We start from the raw sequence: 14679 nt of genomic DNA, 5'->3' as shown, positions 1-14679 counted from the left end.
AGCCAAGGAGAGTGGCCTCTGAAGGTCTAAGCTGCTGACCTTGACTTTGGAAGTCTAGCCTCCAACATATAAGAGAATTGTTTATGTTGTCTAGCTGTAGAGCTGTTTGGTAAGGCTGACCTAGCAAGCTAGCACAAGGAAAAGGCCAGGGCATTGCAGTGCATTTGGCCTGGGGAAAGTGGAAACACTTTCTCTTTGACACTGTTTAGGGAAGTGCCTAGAATGCTGGCTGTTGACTAATGACCCTTTCATTAGGGCAGTCTGTTTACTCTCACCAAGAGATAACTCTCATAGGGGTCAGTTGAAGTTCAGACTGCTTGGTGTGGGGCTGGAGACTTTCAAGAAAGGCAGGACAGTTTAGGAACAATTTCATGTATGGCTCAGAAACCTTTTGTTGTTGGTGGTGGTTTTTGTTTTAATAACTCTTTGGAAATTACATCTACAAGGATATGGCTCTAGAAATTCTGCTTGGGCTGCATCTGTTAAAGATTGTTATGCTAAACCTAAGGCAACCCTTTAGGCCTCACTTACACATTTGATTTGTGCCTGGCTTTGGACTTGACTCAGAGATGAAGGGTGTGACAGACACCATCAGCTTCATATGTCCTTAGTATAATTGCTTAGGATATCTCCCTGAAGCATTATTTCAATGATCTTCTTTCATCCCCTTGACGCCTCAAACTGAGACCTGTCAAAGTATTCTCACATGTCAGAACATTCTAAAACATTAAAGAGAAGATGGTTAACTCTCGCAAAACTTTACAGTTTCCTTGCACTCTGTAAAGGAGAGTTAGAAGGACACAGGTAGACAAAGTCAAAGTGCTCCCCTCTTCTCCCAGATGGCAGATTCTTGTTCCCAGAAGCCACTGTGAGAAGAAAGGGTGGGAAGGCACAGGGGCCAGTATCTAACCTAGCCCAATAGGGAAATGGGAGAATCCGGGAGTGGGAGGGGAGATGTAAAATATCCAGCTGGAGTCCCAGACTTAGAACCCTCCTATCTAAAGGGGAAAAAAGGTTATTTTCCCTTTTCGGATCTTCCCCAGACATTCCATTCTTTGTCCATTCAAGGGGATGAGTTTGGTTCCCCTCCTAGATGACCACCCACACCCCTGTTACATTCCATACTTTGATTGTTCAAATGTGTATCTTGTATTTCTCTAACTAGGTTATTAAAGCTGGATCATACAAGTAGTTCTATTTTTAGGTTTTTGTTTAGTTTTGTTTTCCTTTGTAACCTCCTGGATTGGTTTGCTTTCTGTTGCTATGCTAAAACACCATGACCTGGTTTTAGGTTAGGGTTCCAGAAGAATAAAGAGTTTGTCACGGTGGGTGAGCAGATATGGCAGAGGTGGGGTAAAGTGAGGGCGTAAGGGAGAGGGAGAGGGAGAGGGAGAGAAAGGGTGGAGACTGGCCTGTGGTTTCTTATCCTCAAGGTCCCACTCCTGTGATTTACACCTCCCCAAGGAGCACCACCAACTGAGGATGAAGTGTTCAAGTCCAGCCTATGGGGAATATTTCCCATTGAATCATCACACTTTCACACCGATTTTCATGGCAGCTGTACCATCTTGCATTCCCACTAGCAGCCCGAAATTAATTTTTCATTTTCAGTCTTTAAACCAAAGACGGTACACAGTATAGCACAGGTATATTAGAAAACATGTTGAAAAACTCACAAGGCATTAACAGATTTGTGTATATCTAAAAATAGCATTGATCTCTTTTAGAGTTCAAGGTAAGAACAAAATTGTCAGTAAGTGTAGTGCTGCAGACCTATAAAATGGTACTTGAGAGGTGGGGGCAGGGGACTCGGGTGTTAAGGTCACCTCAGCTACATGGTGAGCTTTAGGCCAGCCTTGGTTATACAAGACCCTATTAAGAACAGCAATAAGCCCGGCGGCGGCGGCGGCGGCGGCGGCGGCGGCGGCGGCGGCGGCGGCGGCGGCGGCGGCGGCGGCGGCGGCGGCGGCGGCGGCGGCGGCGGCGGCGGCGGTGGTGGCGCACGCCTTTAATCCCAGCACTCGGGAGGCAGAGCCAGGCGGATATCTGTGAGTTCGAGGCCAGCCTGGGCTACCAAGTGAGTTCCAGGAAAGGCGCAAAGCTACACAGAGAAACCCTGTCTCGAAAAACAAAAACAAACAAACAAACAAAAAAGAACAGCAATAAGTACTAACTGTAGTTAAGGCATTGATTTTTGTTTTATTTTGCTTTCAGTTGTTTGGTTGATTTCTGTTTGTTTTAGACAGTCTTGCTGTGTATATAGCCTGGGCCAGGCTTCAATTAGAGATCCTCCTGCCTCTGCTCCTGAGTCCTTGGATTACAAGGATGTGCCACCACTCAATTTATCATCATTATTTGCTTTTTTGTTGTTGTTGTTGAGACAGAATCCTACTCTATAGCCTAGGCTGGCCTCAAACTTGGGGCAATTCTCTTGCCTCAGTCTTCCAAGTACTAAAGTTATTATCCACTATGCTTGGCATAATCAAAAAAATAATGATTTTAATGATACACATACTGGAAGAACAAACATGGTATGTACTCACTTATAAATGGATACTAGATATAAAGCAAAGAACAATCAGACTGCAACCCAGAGAACCAGGGAGGCTACATAGCAGGGGGGACCCTAGGATGACTGTGGCTTATAATTAGTTTTAGTTTTACTCAATTACTGGGCAAGCTCCAATGAAACATTTCACTATTAGGATAAGAATTTATATTTTATCAAGCTGATAATAGATAAATAAATAAATAAATAAATAAATAAATAAATACCCTCACCCTGATGTCCTCCTCCACCCGGTGTGTCGGATGTTGGGCATGGCCCAAGCCCGAGCTTGCTTGTTATCAATAAACCACTGTGTGTTTTGCATCAGAAAAAAATGAATTTTAAAAAGTGTTTATTGAGCTGCAGATGGTGATTGTGGTAGTTTGAATGTAATTGGCTTCCATAATAGGGAGTAGCACTATTAGGAGGTGTGGCCTTGTTGGAGGAAGTATGTCACTGTGGGGGCGGGCTTTGAGATTTCCTGTGCTCAGGATACCACCCATTGTTTCAGTTGATTTCCTGTTGCCAGAAAGATGTAGGACTCTCTGCTACCTCTCTAGCACCATGTCTGCCATTCTCCCAGCCTTAATGATAATGGAACGAACCTCTGAAACTGTAAGCAAGCTCCCTCAATTATATGTTTTCCTTATAAGAGTTGCCGTGATCATGGTGTCTCTTCACAGCAATAAAATCCCTAACTAAGACAGTGGTACACACCTGCAATCCTAGCATTTAAGAGGTAGAGGCAGGAGGATTGTTGCAAATTAGAGGCTTGCTGGGTCTACAAAGTAAGTGCCAGGCCAGTGAGGGATGCATGGTGGGACCCTATCTCACTGCACAAAAATTACAGAGGAAAATAGAGATGGAGGAATTTACTGAGTATTTATTGTATGCTGTGAACCAATGATTTTACACAAAGTGATTCATTTTAGTAGTATATTAGTGGTGGAGAAACAGGCAGAATTTAAATTTCTGGCCATTCCACATTAAAGATAAATAAACTAGTAAGCCGAGTGTGGTGGCACACGCCTTTAATCCCCGTACTGGAGGCAGAGATAGGTGGATTTCTGAGTTTGAGGCCAGTCTGGTCTACAGAGTGGGCAGCCAGAGGTGCACAGAGAAACCCTGCCTTGAACCCCCAGCCCCCCCAAAAGTAAATCAAACTAAATAGCTTAGATTTCTAAGCACATGACTATAAAACATTTAAATTGTTTGTCTTGAGTAACAGTTTTGAAACCTTCTCACTCTGTAGCCCAGAACTTGTTATGTCACTAGTCTGGCCTTGAACTCGCCAAGATCTGCCCGCCTCTGCCTCCTGAGTGCTAGGATTAAAGGTGTGCGCCGCCACTGCCTGACTACTTATTTTTGAGACAAGGTCTCATTAGATAGTCTTTGGTGGCCTGGAGTGCAATATGTAGAATAAGGTGGCCTCTAGCTCACAGAGATATAATTGCCTCTGCCTCCTGAGTGTTGGATTGAAGGTGAGAACCACCATGTCTGGCTTCAATTTCTAAAGTTGTTTGTTTGTTTGTTTTTTGAGACAGGGTTTCTCTGTGCAACAGTTCTGGCTGTCTTCGAACTTGCTTTGTAAACCAGGCTGGCCTCGAACTCATAGAGATTCGCTGCCTCTGCCTTCTGAGTGCTGGGATTAAAGGCATGTGCCACCACTTCCTGGCTCCAGTTTTTAAACTTGAAATTTAAATTATATACACATAGAAACTTCAACATACTATCTAATTCAATCTTTTAATTAATTTCTAACTAATTTCAAGACCTTAGTAATGTTTTTTAAAACTTAACAATGAAGTTAGGGAAGAGATTAATTTACTGGCTAAAATTTATAAACAGTTATTAATTTAGGAATAAAACTCACACTATCTGTTTTTTCCCCTTGGTGAATTACCACATCTCTTTGAAATAGACTTGGTCTCAAGGGACACATTATCTTCCGTATCTCACTTCTAGCTAATTGTGGAATTCAAAACATAAACGAGGTTAGTTTTATTATAAACAGTTGTTTCCTCAGAGATGGCCTTTTTTTTCTGTCAAGTATTTGCTTAATTATATAGTTAAAAAGAACTTTGAGCAACCTCTGTTTTTAACTTATTTTTAGTTGACACAAATTTAACTTCTTTAAAAAAAATCATATTTTATAGGGTCCTTTGAAGGACCCTTGCCAGCCGAGGTATCCCTATTCCTATTTTAAGGGACTTTCCTATCTAGGTTGTTTGTAATGGAAGCTGAGTTGCTCGCCTTCACCTAAACAGAGAAGTTGGCATGTCTGCCTAGCAACAGCAGCTAAAACCTTCTGTTGTGGAAGGTTCCCTAGGAGTGAGAAGGGAAGGGGAGGAGAAGCAGGAGGGAGAGAGTAATCTGACTTTCCTAGTAGGGGACAGCGGCCTGGTGGTTTGAGGAGGGCAAGGTTTTCCAAGAGATAGCTTTTAGATAAATACTTGCAGGCCTAATCCCTACGACTGCTAGAAATTAGGCCTGGGTTTGCTGCAAGAGTCAGGCTCTTATCTGGGAGCTAGGTTCCCAGGTGTTCAGCAGATGACTGAACTGGAGGAAAATAGTATAGAATCCTCTGTGTGTTTACCTATACATAAGATCAATTAGGTTTAATTTACAAGTTGGACATAGTTAGCAGCTAATGGTAAGTAGAACAATTATAACAATATATTATAGCAATCCATTGAAAACTGGTGGATTATTTCTGGAATTTTTCATTTAACATTTTTGGTTTGCAGTTGTCCAGAGGTGACTGGAATCATAGAAATTCCAGATTAAGTGGGGACTACTGTATTCAGTAAAGAGATTACAGATTTAGCTCACTTCAAAAGCAGCAAACACAATCAATAAAGACACTACTAAGTCTAAAAATAAGCTGAAATTTTACCACCATGAAGTTATATTCAACTACAAAGAACTTTTCCTAGATGTTTAGGAAAGTATGTGCTATTTTAGAGATAATTATAAAAACTACCTGGGCTGGATGTGCTGGCTCACACCTATAGTACCCCGAAGTTAAGAGGAGGGAGGCTAGTCCCGTGAACTACATTTTGTGTTCCAAGCTAGCCTGGGCTACAGGGTAAGAGCCTGTCTCAAGAACCAAAGCCTAGCCAGCTATGGGGACATACACCTATAATCTCAGCTCTCAGGAGGCAGAGGATTGGGATTTCTAGGCCAGTCTGGGCTACAGGATACCTTGTTACAAAAACAAAACTAACCCAGCCAAACCAAAACCAAACAAACCAAACCAACCAACCAACCAAACAACAAACCAACCAACCAACAACCACCCAGTCAGTAATTGTTTATTGAGTGAGAGATAGAAGTTGTTTGTTAATTTATTTTTGTTTTTTGTTTTTTTTTAATTAATGTTGGTGATTTCACGGAGAAGACAGGACAGACTGGGCATGGGGCACATGGTTTTAATCCCGGGCAGAAGCAGGAGGATCTCTGAGTTGGAGGTCAGCCTGGTCTACAGAGCAAAGTTACAAGACAGTCAAGGCTACATAATAGAGAGATCCTCTCTTTCAAAAACAAAAAACAAAAACCAAACAAATAAAAAAAAAAAAACAGAAACAAAACAAAAAAGAAAGGGCAGGACCACAAATTCTCTGCTTTCATAGCCAAAGCCGGAAGCAAAAAGCAGAGTGCAGTGTGGGGAGTATTAAACAGGTGTTGACCTGAGGATTGTTTCAATGAGAAATTAGTACTGCGTTGTATTAGAATTCCATTGCTTTCAGTTCTCCAGAACAAGTGTTTGGCTAAACTGAATTCTGTCAAAGATGTGTCTATTTTCTCAGACTAGATCAGCATCTTTATTCCAGCAAGAGTCAAAACCGTCTGCAGAAAGCCCCAGAGTTTAGTAGGAGTTCTTTCCTCCAAATCTTTTTCTCTCCTTTCGGCACCGAGTACTTCATGGTTCATACAGTTTAAGACATTTCGGAGCAATCTCGTACAGCCCTTGGGGGCAGAGGCTAGACTCTTTGGGGACCCGACAGACACACACACACACACACACACACACACACACACACACACACACACACACACACACGGCTGGGGAAAGGTGGGATGTAAGCGGAAAAAGATGCAAGAGTAGAAGAGTCCACAGCTGAGAAAGTGACAAGTTCCGAGGCAGCGCGAGACTCCGGAGGAGCGAGCGTACAGATACCGCCTGGCCACTTGCCTGCTGGGACCGCCGGCACTGTGGCCACGGGCCCGGCGGGAGGCGGGGGAGGAGGTGGGACCAGTTTCTCAGCTCAGGGCGCGACAGCGCTCGGGACACGGGCGGGGCGCGTCGCCGGCTTCGGGCAGGGCGTTGGGGCTGGTGACTCAGAGCTTCCCTCCGGGCCACGCCCTTCGCCGGCCACGCCCCGCGTCGTTAACCACGCCCTCCACTCCGTTGGCCCCACCCCGTGAGGAGGAGCCTCGCCTTCATCTCCGCCCCAGACTCCGGGGCGGGCCGGAGTCTGAGGAAGAGGAAGGGGACGAGGACAACGAGCGACGGGCGGTGGAGGACGCGGAGGAGGAAGGGGAGGCCGACCAACAAGATGGCCCCTGCTGCAGGAGCAGCCTCAGCAGCAGCAGGTGGGGGGCTGGAGGCGGCGCTGGCGGTGGCGGCTATGGCCGTGCTCCCGCGGCCTGGGACAGAGTCAGAGTCGATGGTGGCAGCGGTGGCGGCGGCGGCTGCCGCGACGGTGACGACGGCCGTAGGGACTCGGAGCTGAGAGGAGCTGCTGCTCGGACCAGCGCGGTGAGCAAGTGGCGGGCGGCAGCGTGGGGAGCGGGGCGGCCGCGGCCGAGAACAATAGGCAGCGGCGGCGGGGATGGGGCTGTCCTCACCCGCCGTGCGCTCGGGACCGGCCCCGGGGCTTGTCAGTGGCCGGCGTCCTTTAGGCCTCAGGCCTCCGCGTGCCGCCCGGAGGGCCTGCCGGGGTAGGTAGGCCGAGGGGCGGTGCAGACACCGCCCTGGACGAAAGGAGGGCTGGGGAGGCTGGGGCGGGAGAGGTGGGGGTCCGAGGCTGGCCGGTTCCGCGGTCCCTCGGAGGACAGCCGGCGGGCGGAGAGTTGCTCGCAGGAAATGTTGTTTTGGACCCCTGTCTGTGCGGTGGGGGAGGGAGAAGGCGTCTGTAAACAGCCGCCGCTCCTGCCTGGCTGCCAGGCGTGGCTGCTCCCTCCCCAGCCCCCTTCCTGGGCCAAATGGGTTTTAGGGTGTCGGTTTCCCTGGAGTTCCTTGTAGATAAACCCTATTGGCCAAGGAAAACCATGTGCAGGTGCCTTTTTCAAAAAGACTTAAGTGCCACAACAACAACAAAAATACACAAAATACGGTTGTTGGTAGAGGAGTAGTAAAGGGTGGACCTTTCCCCACATCGTTCTAATTAAACATCAGGGCTCTGTAAACATCCCTGTACTCACATCCCTGGTCAGTGAACTGAAACAAGGGCTCTTTTGAAGCAGCAATAATATAACTCTTGACATCCCAGAATAGTCTGTGAAACTGGAAACAAAGCCACTTACTGGCAACGCGGAGACAGATTGTTAAGGTTTGAGCAGAACTTTTCCAACTAGCCGTTTTGAATTGTGTAGGGCAGAGGAAATAACATTAACCATTCTGGTACAGTACCTATCTTCTGGAAGCACTTACTCAGGAGAGAAGTGGTTCATCTGTCCCCTTAGGATTTCTTGTGTCTGTCCCATCCGTGTTCTTATATTTTCGCCAATTTGCCCTAAAAAACACTGGAGAGGAAACCTTTTCCTCTGTTTGAAATTTCACATTTAAAGCCTTCTTTCTAAGATTTCAGAAACTTTTAGCATGGCGTTATGATGCATGCCTGTAATTGTAGCACTCCGGATTTTGAGTTCAGTCTCAAAAAACCAAATCAACCAACCAAACACTAAACAGTAGAAACCTTTACGGATAATTTTCAAAAACAAGAAACAGTTGTGTTTTGTTTTAAGTAGCTAGGCTTAGGGTGAGATAGCTCTTCTTTTATATTAGTATATTATACTGCAGTAATATCTTAAAACATAAAAGTTAACTATTTCTCCTAAACGTACTTTTTCAAGTCTTTTACCACATGTATTTTCAAGTAAAGAGAGGAAGAGGTGAGTTCTATTCCAGTTTCTCCTGTGTATGCAGAAAAGTATATTTAAAAGTTTGAATGCATTCAAGAAGACTGCTTAATATTCACTTGCAGGATCTATTAGGGGCTTTGTATTTCTTTTATTGTTTTGGAGACAGGGTCTTGCTGCAGCCCAGGCTGGGCAGGAATTAACAATCTTCCTGTCTCACCATCCTGAATGCTGAGCTGAGTTAACTTTCTTTTTTTTTCCTTTTTTTGAGACAGGGTCTGTCTGTGTAGCCTTGGCTGCTCTGGAACTCACTTTGTAGACCAGACTGGCCTCGAACTCACAGAGATCCACCTACCCCTGCCTCCTGAGTTCTAGTATAGTTGCTGGAATTAAAGGTGTTCGCTACCACCACCCAGCTGAGTCACCATTCTTAAAAGGAAGGTTGACCTATACAAAGAAAATACTGATTGATAGCTTTTGCCAATTTCTAGGGTAAATTCCTAATTAGAATTTGTCTTTGTCATTGTTAAAAGCATTGTTCAGTAATATGAAATTTAATTAGCAGTACTAGTTTCTAGTTCTGCTGCAAGAATTGGTGGTGAATAATTATAAAATATGTAAATTAAGCCATCTTTTTTACGATTTGAAGTATAGTATAGCAGATTCACATCAGTAACCTTATTTTATACCTTAGCACAGCATTGTCATGGATGATTTGATCTTTGGAATAATGGAGAAACAACTTTTACATTACATGGTTCCTGCTAATGTGACTGTGACTCTTAGAGGGGGTGGCTAAGAATTTCAGAACACTTTTTTTTGTTGTTGAAGGACTCAAATTGGTGGTTTTTCTTTTCATACTGAATTTTGTTAGGCACAGATAGACTATAGTGTATTGTAATGATACTTACATTCATTTGTGGCCCTGAACATATTATAACAGTTACATAATACTAATTGATGAGTTTGTAGATTTTAAGTTATGAAAAAAAACATTGTTTCATCAAGGACTTGCTAATTTCATTTGATACAGTTTTTCTGAAAACAAAAGTCTTCAACTAAGGAACCAGGGAGAGATGGCTCAGTGGGTAGCAGGTGTGAGGATATAAGTTCAAATCCCTAGCACTCATGTAAAACACAGGGTGTGGTTGGTGTGCATGCTTGTAACCTCTCTTTGTGATGGGGGCAGGACAGGAGGATCAGTGAGGTTTACTGGTCACCAGCCTAGCTCCAGGTATGGTGAGAGACCCTGTCTTAAAGGAATAAGGCAGAGTGCTAGAGCAGCAGGCTGCCTACCCAGAGACCTTCTATGGCTTCCCGATGAGCACTTGGCTGTGTGTTGTGTATCTGCATATACACATGCACATTTTAACCACACACACACTAAAATCTATTTTTTTATTTTTAGAGACAGGGTTTCTCTGTAGCCCAGGCTGTCCTAGAACTTGCTTTGTAGACCAGGCTGGCCTTGAACTCACAGATCCGCCTGCCTTTGCCTCCCAAGTGCTGGAATTAAAGGCATGTACCACTGCCACCACCACCACCACCACCACCACCACCACCACCACCACCACCACCATCATCACCATCACCACCACCACCACCACCACCACCACCACCTGGCTAAAATCTTTTTAAAAATCATTAAATGGTAAATTTTTCTTTTCTTAATCTGAAATTGGGTATTGACCATCTGTGGACAGAGTCAGCATCTTTTGTTTTTCTTTTTGTTTTGTTTTGTTTTTTAGAGTCAGCATACTTATTTTTATTAAACATTAAAATGTCTCATAGGGCATTGTTTTGTTTTTGTCTTTTGTCAAAACTGTTTTAAGATATGATTCCTCAGTTTTCATATCTTTAGTATCAGTGTAGTCTTACTATTTTAGTTCAGATTTTCTCAAGAAATATTTAAACATTTCCTGTATAAAGCTTTGAGACTAACTGAAGGATTAAATTACAGTTGAGTGTAATGGCTCATGCCTATAGCTCCAGCACTTAAGATACAAAGGCAGGAGGGTTGTCACAAGTTTGAAACTATCCTGGGCTACAAGGTGAGAGCTTGCCTCAAAAAATAAAATGAATACAAAGGAAAAAAATAGTTTTTAAATTTTTATTTATTTTGGTTTTTTGAGACAGAGTTTCTCTGTGTGACAGTCCTCGCTGTCCTAGAACTTGCTGTATAGATCAGGCAGGTCTCAAACTCACATAGATCTGCTTGCTTCTGCCTCCCGAGTGCTGTGATTACGGGCGTGTACCACACTGCCCAGCTTAATTAATTAATTAATTAATTAATTTTTTAGGGCGGGGTCTTACTATGTAAGTGTTGACTTTCCTGGAGCTTGCTGTGTAGACCAGACATGTCTGCTTCTGCCTCCTGAGTGCTGGAATTAAAGGCTTGTACTATGTCTAGCCATTAGATTTGCGTTTTCTTAGAAATACTAAGAGTTAAAAAAATTTGTTGAATCCTATGAAGAGACTGGAAAAGAGAATATTGTATATCATTTAAAAAAATTATAGGGTCAGGGGATGTGTGACTCTGTGCTTGCTTAGCATTCATGTGGTCTTGGGTTCTAGCCCCAGCACAAAATGTTGTCATCAATAACAAAAACAAAAAACAAAAAACCCAAACCAGCCTTTAATACCAGCACCAGGCAGATCTCTGTGAGTTCGAGGCCAGCCTGGTCTACAGAGTTCCAGGACAAACCAGAAAATCCCCAAAGCTGTGGGTAATCACTCTTGGAGGCAGAGGCAAGAGGATCACTGCAAATTTGAGACTCTGGGCTACAGAGTAAATTCCAGATAAGTCTGGACTGGAATGAGGTCTGCCTCAAGAAAACAAACAGAGCTGTGTGTGTGTGTGTGTGTGTGTGTGTGTGTGTGTGTTTGTAGTTTTTGAGAGCATATTCATTAAAACCATTTATTTAGTCCTAGTTATGGTGCTTTAGTGGTTGCATTGTTATCCTTATTTCACATATAAAGAATCTGGGGTTCGAAGCAGCTAAGTAAATAGCAAAAAGATCCCGTAATTAATAGATAAGAATAAACTCAAACCTGGGTCTTGTGACACAGATTAGCTGTTTTACCACAGCCACCCTGTGTGTCATTATTAAACCTAGAAGCATCTTCTGTATTGACAAATACCTTTTTCCTACTGTGAATTATGTTTATAATATTGTACTTGACCCCTGACTTTCTGTTACTTGTACACGGCCAAGTACTTATAAGATCAAGAAGGTATAAATTGGAATTCTTTAAAAAAAATGCTTAATTTTCTTTATAGCAGGTCCAAATGCTATAAAATATGGACATTCTTTTTTTTAATCTTCCAAATTTTATTTTATATGTATGAGTGTATGTGTGTACACCATTCTTGTTCCTGCAGAAGTCAGAAAAGGATATAGATCTCCCGGATGGTTGTGAGCCACCATATGGGTGCTGGGAACCAAACTCAGGTTCTCTGCACAAGCAACGGGTGCCCTAAACCTGAGTCATCTCCTCCAGCACTTAGAAACTCACATTTTTAGCAAGACAGATTTTTGGCATTGCTACAGTATGTTAGGTAATTACTAAATTGTACCTTTGAATTACTTCATGAAAAATTAAAAATAATTTTTATAATAGTCAATGATATTAAGCTAGGTCATCTGATACTTGAGCTTCATTAATAACGTTTTTCTCCCCTCTTTATGCCATAACTCATTTAGAATTTTGCAGTGTCTTCAAGACCTTAGGGGCTTAATAGGGATTTGATAGGGCCCGATTAGTCTGTTTTTTCATCTGTCAGTGGTCAGTCTCCCACAAAATGAATAAACTGTTAAGTGATCCCTGTTTGGTGACTGTCTGAGGTCAGGATGTTCCTTGGCAGGGTTTTCTGACCTGGTTTAGCTTTGGCTTTGACTATATTTATGCTCAGGGGTCAGGTATTCTTCAGGATTGGGTTCAGAAAGACTTTTCAGATTGGCCTGTACTAGAACACTCAGAGATTTCAAAATCAGTATGCTTCCTAGGGTTTAGTTTAATATCTCCTGGCGGGATTTGAATTATCTTTGGAGGTTAGAGTGTAAGAATAGTTTTGTCAGACATTTATATAAAGGAATTTTTTTGCTTCAGAGTTTAAGATTTTTTTTGTATTTTCAGGCATGAGATTTATCAGTCTGCAGCAGTGTTGCCATATAGACTCTTTAGCCCTTTAGTATTTTCTTGTGTGTATATGTTTGTGTGTGTGCATTTACCTATTAGTGTGAGTGTGTGCATGCAGGTGAAAGCCAGAGGAAGGTGTTGAGAATCTTTCCAATATTACTATAACCTTCACGAGTGTGGGTGTGTGCATGCCACAGCATGCATGTGGAGGTCAGAGGACAACTTGAAAGAGTTGGTTCTCTTCTGCTTTAGAGGTGGAACTCAGGTTGTCAGGCTTGGTGGCAAATGCCTTTACCCACTGAGCCGTCATCTCTCAGGCCTGTCCACCTTTCATTTTTGAGACAGGGTCTCTTAGTGAACTTGAAGCTCATCTATTAGCTGGACTGGCTGGCCAGTGAGATTCATGCCACCAACACTGTGACTACAGGCACATTCATGCCACTGTGCCCTCGGGTTCTAGGGATCTGAATTCAGGTTCTCATGCTTGCATGGCGAGCACTTACTGGCTTGAGTCATTTCCTCAAGCTCCTTGTCAGTCTTTTTTAAAGATTTATTTTAAAAGTAAGTCTCTGTCTCTGTGTCTCTCTGTGTGTGTCTCTGTCAGTCTCTCTCCCCCCTCCCTCCCCCTCCTCTCCCTCTCTCTCTCTCTCTCTCTCTCTCTCTCTCTCTCTCTCTCTCTCTCTCTCTCTCTCTCTCTCTCTCTCTCTCTCGTGTGTGTGTGTGTGAGAGTGTGTATACTGTAGGTGCCCACAGAGTCCAGGAGAGGGTGTCAAATCACCAGGAGTTGGAGTTATGGACTGCTCTGAACCACCCAACATGGGTACTGGGAACCAAACCCAGGTCATCTGGAAGAGGAACTAGCTCCTAAGTGCTAGCCATCTTACCAGCCCCCTCTTTAGTGTTTCTTAATGAATACAGGAATCTTGAAATGTGAACAAAGGAGTCAAACCTGGTGGTAAATTCCTATAATCTCAGCACTAGAGGGGCTGAGTCAGAAGGATGACAAGTTTGAAGTCAGTCTAGGGTATATAGATAGTTTCAGGCCAGTCTGGACCAAAGGACTTACTTGAGCTTCTTTGGATATGCCTTATTCATAATTACAAAAATCTTGACTACCTTTTGTATAGTTCTAAAGCAGAATAAAAGTTGTGAATTAAGTGTGAGAGTAGAAGAGCTATAGGTAAGTTTATGCTAGGTCTGGAATCCCAGGCCTTATGCATGCTAGGCAAGCATGCCACCAACTGAGCCACATCTCTAACATAAGTAAGAGAAAGCTGTTAGAACATAAACTTTCAAGTGAAAACTGTCCAAGTGCTCTTTTCTTTTCAATGATTTCAAAAATTTTCATGTGTATGTGTGTGTGCCTGAGTGTGTGATGCATACTACATGGGTGCGGGTAGCTATGGAGGCCAGAAGAAGGAGCTGGATCCTCTGGAGTTGGAGTTCTTTTTAAGATTTACATTTTATAATCCCTCATCCTTTTTAAGTTTCTAGAGACAGGGTTTCTCTGTGTAACCGTCATGGCTGTCCTGGAACTCTCTGTAGACCAGGCTGACTTCACACTCACAGAGATCCACCTGCCTCTGCCTTCCAAGAGCCGCCGCTGCCACCACCACCACCACCACCACCACCCAGTATAATCCCTCATCCTTAAAAGCAGAAATGGTAATACATTTTTCTAAAGATTATTTAGAAGTTTAGATGGCATAAATCTATCTTTAGAATATACTTGATACCCAGTCCCATTCCAGAATAATTTTAGACTGTTAACAGAATGAAGAGGGGAAGATTAATGTTTACAGAACTTTCTCACATAGTCTAGCTATAAAGTTCTGTAAACATTAATATTCAAACTACATTTTAAAAATCTTTGTATAGGGGCTAGAGAGATGGCTTAGTGAGTGGTT

General features: G+C 43.3%; 1 protein-coding gene across 1 annotated transcript in view; it reads left to right on the top strand.

Annotated features, from left to right (window-relative positions):
* Positions 1-3112: 3112 nt before the first annotated feature.
* LOC131924919 (forkhead box protein C1-like) overlaps positions 3113-14679 on the top strand; it is a 34123-nt gene continuing 22556 nt past the window's right edge. The window contains exons 1-2 of the mRNA XM_059280176.1: positions 3113-3163; positions 6696-7310. Of these exons, the coding sequence (XP_059136159.1) occupies positions 3113-3163; positions 6696-7310 (666 nt within the window). The remainder of the gene's footprint in view (positions 3164-6695; positions 7311-14679) is intronic.

This window comes from Peromyscus eremicus, chromosome 15, assembly GCF_949786415.1.
Source record: "Peromyscus eremicus chromosome 15, PerEre_H2_v1, whole genome shotgun sequence".
Lineage (NCBI taxonomy): Eukaryota > Metazoa > Chordata > Mammalia > Rodentia > Cricetidae > Peromyscus > Peromyscus eremicus.
Note: the sequence above shows the minus strand (reverse complement) of the source record. Positions and strands in the feature narration are given on the sequence as shown.